The sequence below is a fragment of the Sprattus sprattus genome, assembly GCF_963457725.1.
Source record: "Sprattus sprattus genome assembly, chromosome: 20".
In the NCBI taxonomy this organism is placed as follows: domain Eukaryota; kingdom Metazoa; phylum Chordata; class Actinopteri; order Clupeiformes; family Clupeidae; genus Sprattus; species Sprattus sprattus.
Window position 1 is genome coordinate 6,929,976 of NC_137918.1, and position 12,055 is coordinate 6,942,030.

General features: G+C 41.2%; 1 protein-coding gene across 1 annotated transcript; it reads right to left on the reverse strand.

The window, feature by feature from the left end:
• Positions 1 to 216: 216 nt before the first annotated feature.
• On the reverse strand, positions 217 to 8,385 carry LOC308381205 (calpain-1 catalytic subunit-like; the record flags this gene model as incomplete). Its single annotated transcript, XM_080858723.1, has 16 exons — positions 217 to 341; positions 1,194 to 1,251; positions 1,351 to 1,419; positions 1,550 to 1,583; positions 1,765 to 1,970; positions 3,400 to 3,411; positions 3,512 to 3,678; positions 4,053 to 4,213; positions 4,333 to 4,407; positions 5,178 to 5,263; positions 5,423 to 5,497; positions 7,005 to 7,179; positions 7,274 to 7,407; positions 7,605 to 7,723; positions 7,930 to 7,999; positions 8,149 to 8,385. 16 exons carry the CDS (start codon positions 8,383 to 8,385, stop codon positions 217 to 219), a joined length of 1,803 nt encoding a protein of 600 aa, XP_080714849.1.
• Positions 8,386 to 12,055: the final 3,670 nt, after the last annotated feature.

A 12,055-nucleotide genomic window follows, 5' to 3' on the forward strand; every position in this document is an offset into this window, starting at 1 on the left:
TATATCATATAACTACCACCATACAAATGTACATATGCAACGAAACGAGTTTGCCTCCAAGTATAACTTAGAGGAAGTTGACAGATGACAGGCTGCTACTTACTGGACATGCACTCCAAGCGCAGGATGAGTGACACACACACACACACACACACACACACACACACACACACACACACACACACATCACAGAGGAAGTTGACGGATGACAGGCTGCTACTTACTGGACATGGAGTCCATTCGCAGGATGAGTGACACAAAGGTCTCCAGCGTCAGGTTTCCTGTTGAGCCACCGTAGCGGAGAGCCATGAGGTTTAGCAGGCCATCGCTCATCTGTATACCTGCAGACAGAGACACACACTGTGACAATACACTCAGCAGACCCTGATATCCTGAGCAGTGTTTCTAAACATACCTGTGGCAATCATAGCATTCTTCAGTTCACCCAGGGAGAGGACACCATTGTTTGTCATATCAGCACGATTAAAAAGATCCTGTCAAGACACAGTTATTGGCAAGGCATTGTTATCATTAAAAAAACATGGCTCAAAACTTTTAATACTTTTGAACTCCAGTGAGAAGACCAGCTCACTTACTTTGTATGAGACCACTCGCTCCCACAGTCGATTGAACTCACGGGCATCCAGACGGCCTGTGACCGTGAGCTAAAGGGTTTGTGGGTTAAGAAAGTATGTGATGCTATGTAATGTCCACAGTTACTCATGTGTACACATGACACTCTTGTCATTTGAATGCAAAGTTCAGTACAGCAGGAAGCAAAATAAACAGACATAAATTCTATTGTGTTGAATATAATATATTGTGCTATTATAAGACTAAGGTTCAGAATAAAATATGGAAGTGACAGGATACATCCATCAAGGCAACCATACTGCGGCAGGTATCGAGGCCAAAGCCTGGTGATTTGCCTGCAAGAGCAGAGAAAAAAGCAAGAATTGGATTCTATCTCACACAAAACAGAGTACCTTTAGAGCACAGCAGGCTTACATAACTGCTCGTATTGTTTTGAAAACACAAAAAAGAAACAGACATTGTGTATTCAGAAACCTGTTTTTATGATGCAGGAACAATGTCTGGACATGCCATGTGTAAATATGGTCTTAGGGGACTAAACCCTAGTGGGTTTGAGTTATTTTAAGTGGGAAGGGGGTGGTTGTGTGTGTGAATCTCGCCTTGGAGAAGGTTCTCATTCAGAAGTTTCTGGAGTTGCTCAGCATCCACCTCCTCGTACTTCACAAATGAAAAACAACAGTGTATCAGTTTTACTAACAGTTTCAAAATGAACACTAAAAAAAGCTGTAAGGCACACAATAAATAAATGAACAATACCAGATCAGAGTACTGTCGGAACAAGGTTGCTTTGGAGTCAGTGTCACCGCCGTTTTCAGCTGGAGTGGGCTAAAAGTGTTTTACAGAAGTTACTTTTAGAAGGCACCTAAATCAGTCTCTTCTCATTGTTCAATGTTTACACAGAGTTTGAGTTACATCAATAAAGAGCAAACCTAACACAATAAAAAAGAATACTCACCTTAGTAATCTCAACATGATGAGAGGAACTTTCCCTGAAAAATCAATATATTACAAAATAAATAAAAGCCCTCAAATTCAGTCAGCAACACTGTGTGTACACATAGACAGAACAAGTCCACCTGAGTGAAACAGTATTAGATTTCTCTCAGTCGCTATTATTTAGCATATTCACAGAAGGCAAACTGATGACCAGTTTCAGAAATGAGCTCTTACTCAAGGTGGCTGTCTGTCTTGGAGAGTATGGCCAGGATGAAGGAGGCCGTCTCATTGGGCTTGAAGGTAGAGGGGACAATGATGTACTCGCCCGGGACCAGTCTGAAGAACTCCATGACTTCTCGAGCATTCATGTAGTTTTTGGATGAAGCCACTGGGTTCCTCATGAAGAACTCGGCAGGTAACTTCCCTCGTTTCCCTTTGTACTTAAATAGAATGACACCTCCTTCATCTCATATTTATTCATTTGAAAACTACAGAATGACAGACTTGAAGGAACTATCTAAAGCAGGGGTCTTCAACAGGGGGTCCGCGGAGGTACTGCAGGGGGGTCGCGAAATCTTTGGTTGATAAGATAATTTTTTTTAATATTTAAATTTTTTTTTTTTTTTTTTTAAATCCAACCAATTTTTTTTCCACAAATTTAAATGTCTTCCAAATCAGAATTGTATTTATTCCCTTTAAATTCACATTAACATAAATCCAACATATTGTAGCAAACATATAAATTGATCGAGAAGACGTTATCTTTCAGTCCAATCGACACATTCAGCTACCCACAGGAGCTCTCTCAAGCTGGGCACCGGTTCACTCACAGCACCTTTCATGCACAGGCACTAGCCAATCAGATCGCGTTTCTGCTCAAGTCTAAAGAGCGCGAAACTCCATAGCTGGTCTTGTTTGTACATTGTTAGTTTGACATTTTTTTGCTTAGATTTAAAAAAAAATAAAAAATAAAGAGAAATAGACACTGTACAAGGTCAAAAAACGTTAATTGTAACTGAAAAATAAGTGAGGATTTGCGAGGTGTGTGAGCCTCCTAGCTAATGTTAGCATGCTACTACCTACAATCTTAACAACTTGCTAGCGGTGTGATTGGTTTGTTGACCTGTCAATCTCACTATAACATCTATGTTGTCAACACAACTCCATGCGCCAGACTCCTCCTCCGTCATCCGTTGGATCGTGTCAGTCAGGAGTAATTGAAAAGAAGATACATCTCACTAATGTGGGAGGATGTGTGCCATCGACACAATAACAGGGTAGCTATGTTTATTTGGCACTAGGCCCAGTATATTATAAACAAAATGTTATGCAATTTATATAGTAGGGGGTCCCTGCTCATCTCGCCATAAGTTTGGGGGTCCCTGGCCTGAAAAACGTTGAAGACCCCTGATCTAAAGCCATTTGGCTCCCCTTGTGTTTAGAATTACCTCCAGTGCAAGTCTCTTCAGCTGACACATAAGCCTTAAAGGCATACCACTACACCACAAGTGTGTGATTCAATCATATTACTATTTAGAACTTTGATCCTGTCAATAAAACAAGGTCACGGTTATCCTACTAACTTATCAGTTATTTCACACATACAGTTGATCAAAGCTACTTTCTCTTTTTGTTTCTGGAGGTAATAGCAGTGGTGCCCAAAGCTGTGAGTCAGTCCAAGTGGACCGTTTAAACAATCATGTCATATTTATGACACTGGCTTTTTAACTACAAGATCAGAATTCTCCCTTTATGAGACTCATTAAACCTGCACACCGCTAAACCAGATAGTTTCACAAGTGTTCACATGCCTCTTTGGCAAGTCTGTTCAACCTTCATGTTAACAACGCAAAAGTGCTGAGTACATACCTCAGGAGGCACCTGTTTAGAGATGAAGAAAAAAACACAATTAAATGAGCTTCAGAGGGAAATACCATGGGCCTTAGACACATAAAATGTATCTTGAGAGACTTTAACGCACGCTGAAAACTGAGAAGCCAATGTGAAGGTTGGAAACCAGCCGCCTGTTCCTCTTGTCAGGCTTCTGCATGAGAGACACCAGCATGTTGTTTGGTCCCTGCTCTGAAGCGCACTCATCGTCCACGGCATCCAGTTTGATGTGATACTGAGGATTTGTCCAGAAACTCTCTGACATGGAATAAACACACATGCACTGATGTTGAAACATCCATCTAGTAAAAGGTTATTATGTATTATAAAACAATTGGGTTCTAGCGCATAATTTAGCTGTTTCTGATTGGACGAGAGACGTTCCATGCTATAGGTTATTCGTCAACATACCTACAGTTACGGGACTTTTCACAGCTAAAAATGAATCACTCCGCGATGAAACATTCGCATTGATGATAACCGTTAATTCAAAGTTTTTAAAATTCCAAACCAAGACGTTGGCGGCCTCGGTGGCTACGGCCGAACACCACCCGTGGGATTATCCCTTACCTACCCCACTCCCACTCGTGCTATATTGCTTAATTACATCTCTGTTGTGTTATTGAACACACCTCTGTAATTCATGCAGCCGCCAGCAGTGGTTCCAGCGACCCATCGGCCGTCATGGAATTTGGAGGTCCAGTGGCACTCAGATGACCCATCGAGGAAATCAGGACACAAACAGCAGATATCCATATCAGCATAGCTGCTACAGAAATCTTCCATTGACATCCTTAAGATGAAGAATAATGGACATACTCAATTAAGGATTGTGGATCGTAACATAACCATTGGATTAAAATAAATAAAAACTACAGGGTACTTTTATATTTATTGGATTGATTTTCATACCAGAACTCGCCATCATCACCAATCGAGAGGCACTTTGTTCTGTCCTCTGGGCTCACAGACTGCCAACTGTTTGATCTACAATCAAAATAAACACATCTCAGTACGCACTTCTGCTGATCGAAAAACTCAGAGATCAGAAGAAACGTTGACCTTTCATAAAAACACTACATACAGTACACACCCATGTATTAAATAATGCTGTGAAATTGAGATGCAGGATTTTTGCTTTTGTAATCATTGAATTGAAACGTCAAATTATAGTTGGCAAAAGCTGTAATGAGATATTATCAAGTCGAGTCATGTTATGTTGCATAACGCAGGACTTGATTCTCACATTTCACCCTTCTACAAAGTTTCATCACAATGCTCTAAAGCTCCCGCCCTGGGCATGATACAGCTCTTGTTATACAAGAAAAGGAAAGTTTGCCAAAGACACCGAATAGAAAAAAGACTTGCTGCATGGCTAAAATGCTGTGTGTTTCATCTCCTCAGCCTGCAGTGTTGTAGAATGCAGATTTGAGCAGTGCCAACAGTAGTGATGTCTACTCACTCATCATCAGTTGCACTACACTTCATTTCCCCTGTATTGAGTTACAGTTCAAATCAATAAGTTCATCTGGCTTATGCTAACTATTCATCAGGTAATATCAATAAGATATCTAAAGCAGAAAAAAGTCCTTATACGTGTCCATCATGTCAAAGGGGTTTTCGTGGCACTGTTGGTGCTTATTTAAAATGTTGAATGATCTCCACTGTAATTAGCACATCTAAGTCCATTCATGTATAAATATTGATGCAATTTTTATAATCAAAATCCTACAACTTCTGATTTAAGCGGAACTTACTTATCACTCCAATTACCATTCCACTCTCCCTGCCCCCAAGGGTTGAACAATCTCACCAGTCTCACAGACTGATTGTTGGTCATGACCTGTTGGGAGCAACACAGTATCACACTATTAAATTGTCTCTTTGCGCTGGTCTGACTGTGCTTCTGTTGCTCGCACATACTAGTAGGTCACATGGGTTATGACACACCACCACATGATAATATAAGCAACCAACCACTCCCATTCCATTAGAATATTACCTTAGTTACTCCTGTGATGGTGTAGGCATGGCCCTGCACAATCCCGTTTGGTAACACAGTATTGGCAGATGTTGCCTTAAAGTGACACACAAAAAAAGCATTTCAACCGAGAGGCAACAGTTGTTGTGTGAATTTAGCAATTGACAAAACCTTTGTTGACATCTATGCTGTTCTTTAAAAGAAGTTTTCTTAGAAAGGGCTTGTAGAACCTGATAATGTAATAATCTCCTGATAACGTAATAACCCTGATAATGTAATAAAAAATCCCTCATAAGTCCCTAAAAGATGTAATAAAACCTGATAATGTAATAATATCCCAATAATGTAATAAAGTGCATTTCCCAATAATTTTGAGAAACCTGATAATGTAATAATTACCTGATATTGTAATAACTTTGGTTGGTGCTGTAGCATCAGGTCTCCAGTTTCAGAGGTCCAAGCAGTGAAGCTGTCCAGAGACCTGCTGCTTCACTATTAGCAGATACAGTATATATTTTATATGATTGCGCATGCACAATTTTTACAATGGTGAAAGGGATATTCAGTGGTAATCAACTAATAGAGAAAAAATAAGAACATTTTGGTATGTTATAGACCGGCAGCTAATGGGCACATAGAACATTGAGTTTCTAAGTCCTCATTGATCATCAATAGCTGACATTTCGCTATTTGATTTATATCAAATTCTCTTTTGATTTTGTGTGGCAATGTCCCTTAAAAATTACACTATATACTGCAAAACATCATGCAACATGCATTTCCTCTACTTTCCCTTGACTTTGCACATGCCAAGGCAGTTTGAATGGATCCTCTGTTGGCTTGTCCTTTCAGTGGTAAACACAATGGCTAAAGACATCAAGACTCATCCTTTCCATTTTCCACCTTCCATTACTCATATCCAACAGATCAAGTTATTGCCTCATTTGCACTTATTTTGTGGTTGTAGCGCCATTCCTACTGCGTGGCATTGTGTGCAGAGGCAACTTAACAGACAACCGTTAATCCCGCCCACATTGAAAATCGTGTTGTGCCAGACCCTTGTACAGCTTCTTGCTGTACAGGTTTGGCTTGCGAGGCTAAAGGCCTATACCATTGGGATCAAAATATGAGCAAAACAATAGTGGGTGGTTGTCTACACAGCATCACTACTTGGTCTGAATAACTGGTGTCCCAACATTTCAGCACTGACCAAAGTTTTTACAATATCAGGAATTTATTACATTATCAGGTTCTGCAAAATTGAGGCTAACCTGATAATGTAATAACTTCCAATTAATGTAACATTTTATTACATTATTGGTATGGCGATTGTTACATTATTGGGAAATGCACTTTATTACATTATTGGGATATTATTACATTATCAGGTTTTATTACATCTTTTAGGGACTTATGAGGGATTTTTTATTACATTATCAGGGTTATTACGTTATCAGGAAATTATTACATTATCAGGTTCTACAGGGCTGCTTTTTTTTAATCTAAGGATTTCCATAATAGACATGAAGTACAGTGAGATCATACACCTCAACTCAACTCACTTTGTGGAGAAGGATAGGACAGATTCAGGAAAACTACTCACTCCTTGAGGAGTGCCACAGCCCATGAGGGATTTGGACTGGGCAGCCCTGAACATGATGTCCCACAGGTCTGGGGGGGCTTCATCCAGCTTGAATGTCATGTGGATCCCCCCTGTGAAGTCCTTCAGGGCCTCAGACACAGTGCCAGCATTCATGTCAGCGTAGGAGCCACATACCCTACAGGGGAAGGGGGGCAAGGCAGAGGACAAGTTGCTTTAACTGACCTGTTAAAAACACCAAGGAGCATCATAAAGGCAGCTAGACCACATACTTGGCATAGGCCTTCTCCATCAGTGCAGCCCAAAACTCATTGGGGGTTTTCGAGCGCACAAATATCAGCCTCCCATCAATTGTTGGAAGCTTGTCGTCGATCACCACATCTACCCACTTCCCAAATCGCCAGAACTGAAAGAAGAGAACAACGACTTCAAATGCTGTCACACTAAAAACGTGTGATGAGGCTCTTTAATAAATGAATGATGGACAACATAAATGTCTTTTGTTGAAGTCAATCCCTTTTATGATTGCTATCAGGAATTTACTGGTGTGAATGTTTTACGAAAATGGCCATTTGAATTGAAATTATGTTTTTCCTTCCTTACCCTGAAGTGAAATAAGCCTACATAGCCCTCCTGAAAAGATTGATCCACAGGGATGATCTGTTCCCTAATGTGCTTCTGAAAGGTCAGTGCTCCAATAGAAGCCAGGAACCAACAGTTTCCTGAAACAAAATAAGTAATAAGAGTAAGTAGAGGTAACTATAATATGTTTGCTTTACTATGTCTTTATTTGTCTAATAATCCACATTATTAAAGAACCAAAATTATTTGACAGTAAGCATAAATAAAACATAAATAACACATTACACATAACACGTAAAAAGTAGGTGGACTGTAATTTGTAAGTGTTTTTCAAGCATAATCTTACCAATAGCTCCTTGTCCAAAGTCAAACCTTGATAAACCGTCCAAAATGAAACAAGGGTTTTCCACCAGTTTCTACAAAAGAAATGTATACATATCATGTCATGTCAAACTTCCTTATTATAAGGAGGCCTATATATTCATTGCTGGTCTGCATTAATTCACAAGCTTATTTGGTAACCTCAGCAGTCCCAGCATCGACCATTTACAAGGAATTGACATACCCCTGGTCTTCGCCACACAACTCTGGCCAGCTCATCAGGCTCCAGTACTCCTTTGCCAATGGACCTACGATCTGGTGGAAACATGTCATCGATGTACCTCGTGCGATTAATGGTGCAGAATTTCTGCAGCTGTTCGAAGTCCTGATCCAGGAACTTGTCAGGGTCGGTGGGAGATCCTTTGCCATTTTTCTTATTCCGTTCATTCATAATATTCAGACACACACCAGGAGGAGGCATTCTGGCACCCTTAAGTGAAACTAACAAAAAACAAACGATTAAGTCAAAGCAGTAGAACAGGCAAGAATGATAGATAGAAGAATGAAAGCCATATCTGCAATAACTTTGCAGGTGATAATTAATTCCTTGCCTTGTATTATCTACTTATAAAGACCTGTTACAAGCATATGAACAGACGAGAAGCTGATGCACAAGTAACACGCAGTTCAAATATTTTCTCTATGACAAGTACGTTTAAGTTACCTGTCCCAAAGGAGTTGGTGTCGACTGAGGAAGAGAGGTCCCAGACGGGAGACTGCCAGAGGACAGTGATTGATCCTTATCAAGGATCGGTCTGGTGCATGTTCAGGCAGGGTGGTTCATGTTGTACATGTTAATTGTGTTGCCTCTGTGTGAACATGCCCACGCCGACTAAATTGCCCCAAAGCACTTTTAAGAACTTGTTGTGGGAATACCATCTTTTTACCACAGCCAAGGATCTATATGTATGGTTTTACTTTCATATGATACTTGAAATAGTTTTTAAACACATTATGCTTTTTACCTAGTTTTCTCATACATGTTTTTACTCTTATTAATCTGTTTTTTAAGACACCTTGGACAAAAGCATGTCACTTATATCTTGCAGAACTACCCAAAACCCATAATTTGTTTCAAAGCACTTCATTATATGAGGCAAAGTTTTACTGGAGTACTATCAACACATAAACTTTCCTACCCGGGGTGATCAGATTCTTGACCATTGGTACTCACAGATTCGAAACTGCTACAAACCCCTCCCCCGCCCCGCTTTCGGGAAATCGGATCACACCTCCATCATGCTAATCCCTACCTACAGAGTGCCTAAAACAGGAAAAACCGGTTTCTAGGGCAGTTCAACGCTGGAGTGCTGAATCCATTAGCACTCTGCAGGACTGCTTTGACACAACAGACTGGCAGATGTTCTTGTTGCAGCTGATGGGGACATCAATGAATACACAGACTCTGTCTCCTCATACATCTCCAAATGCATTGATGATGTCGTACCTAGGGTCAGTGTTAAGACCTTCCCAAACCAAAAGCCCTGGGTGAATGGTAATGTCCGTGCTAAGCTCAAAGCACGGTCCTCTGCCTTTAACTCTGGTGACCAGGAGGCTTTGGGGAAGTCCAGATGTGACCTGCGGACGGCCATCAGAGATGGAAAAAGAGAATATAGGGGCAAGCTGGAGTCCACCTACCTCAGCTCTGACCCCCGACGCCTGTGGGGTGGCCTGCGACACATCACTGGCTATAAAGGAAGTAATGATCAGTGATGATCAGCCTGCTGCCTCTCTCCCTGACATCCTCAACACCTTTTATGGAAGGTTTGGGGCAACCAACCCCCTTCCTTCAGCAAGACTGGCCGAGGACCAGGACGACTACACTCTCTCCCTGACCGTGGCTGACGTGAGGCGAGAGCTCCAAAGGGTGAACCGATGGAGTCCCACGCCGCGTCCTCAGGGGGTGTACTGACCAGCTTGCGGAGGTATTCACCTCCATATTCAACTTATCACTGCATCTGTCTGAAGTCCCCACCTGCTTCAAGCAGGCCACCATAATCCCCATACCAAAGAAAACATCAGTAAACTGCTTGAATGACTACCGCCCTGTAGCACTGACCTCCACAATAATGAAGTGCTTTGAGCGGCTGGTCAGAACCCACATCTGCTCTACCCTTCCCAACACCCTGGACCCCTTTCAGTTTGCATACCGTCAAAACCGATCAACAGACGATGCCATTGCCCTAGCAACACACACCACCCTCTCCCACCTGGAAAAGAGCAACACATATGTGAGGATGCTGTTTGTGGATTACAGCTCAGCATTCAACACCATTGTGCCTGCCAAGCTCGTCCCGAAGCTCAGGGGCCTGGGTCTTAAAACACCCCTGTGCAACTGGATCCTGGACTTCCTGACGAGCAGACCCCAGGTGGTGAGAATGGGCAACCACACCTCCTCCTCACTGACCCTGAGTACCGGGGCCCCCCAGGGCTGCGTACTCAGTCCCCTCCTGTACTCCCTGCACACGCATGACTGCATGCGGCATGTCTTCTGAAACATAAACACACTTTTACAGATGCACCATTGAGAGCATCCTCTCAGGCTGCATCACTGCCTGGTATGGTAGCTGCTCCGCTGCCGACCACAAGGCCCTGCAGATGGTGGTGAAGACAGCGGAGCGTATCACCGGCAGCCATCTCCCCTCCGTGCAAGACATCTATAACACTAGATGCCTGAGGAAAGCACAAAAGATTTTAAAGGACAACAGCCACCCAGGCTATGGACTATTTTCATTGCTGCCGAACACGGACTACCAGACTCACAAACCGCCTTTTCCCCCTGGCTGTAAGGCTTTTGAATCAGAAACACTGACCCACTGAACAGTCGCCACCTCCACCTACTCCCTGTTCCCCTAACTCATACAATTCACTTCCTAGATATATTTGCACAATTTTAAAAACTTTTTAACTCATTCTTAACATGCCTCAATTCACACTTAAACTGCTGCTAGCCCTTCTACTGTACTCTTAATTGTGAATGTTAATGTTATATGTTATATTGTTATAATGTCATAGTGTTACAGAGCTATATGTTGTTCTTTAAATTGCTGTATGTTAATGTTACATTTTATATGTTTTATTGTCATAGTGTTATAGAGTTTTATGTTATTTGTTGGTATATGTTATATGTATGACGTCTACTGCGTAGATGAATGTTGCTTGCCAAGTCGTAAGAATTTTGCTGTGCTAGAGCAATTTGGTACATGCAATAATAAACACACTTTGACTTTGACTTTAATTTTGCCCTTGCATTCAATATACCCCAGATACGTTTATTCAGTCCATTTGAGCAACCAATAGGTTAAGCTTTGAAATGTTGCATTGGTCACACTTTGTGCTTTAGCCTGGTGTTATTATTATTGAAAAACGACTGAATTTGGCTTCAATAACATGTAAAAGGTTACACTGTGATACTGAAGCATATTACATAATCCATGAGTTTGATGTCTTAATCCTGATGTTTAGTTTAGGTTTCAAGTGTTAATGTCAAATGCATCAGTCATCAGAGTTTAAACCACCAAAACAAAGGCCAACTCATACCAGGCCTATCAACTTAACCTTTGTCTTCTTAAACAGACAGAGATTGAGCAGTTACAACAGCCAACTTCAGTGGGTGAGTGAGCTGTGATTATAGCTCCTTTACACTACACAGATTCTGGCTGACAGCCTCTGGACTATGAAACCTTTGGAATGTGTAATGGATAGATTTGCACATATATAAAAAATATAAAAAATAAGCACATGTCTGTTAAAAACAACAACACAAACATAATGTAAATATTAATATAAATATTCATTCCTGTGGTAATACTAGCACTGAGGTAGCCATAGCACGTTATTGACCTTTTGATATTAGTGCACACTAATTATCCTTGCTCAACCGATAATTTGCCAGGGTACAAAGACCACACCCTGAACAAAAACGCAATTGTTAGAAACAGTGAGAGGCAAACTCGTTGTTCTTCTTCATCTCCGTCATTCTACCGCAGACTTTTACCAGTCATAATAATAAAAAAACATTCTTAAGTTCTTTTTTCAAAACTCACAACAAATCTTACAGCTAGATCCGAGGATACATTTAAAATATACCA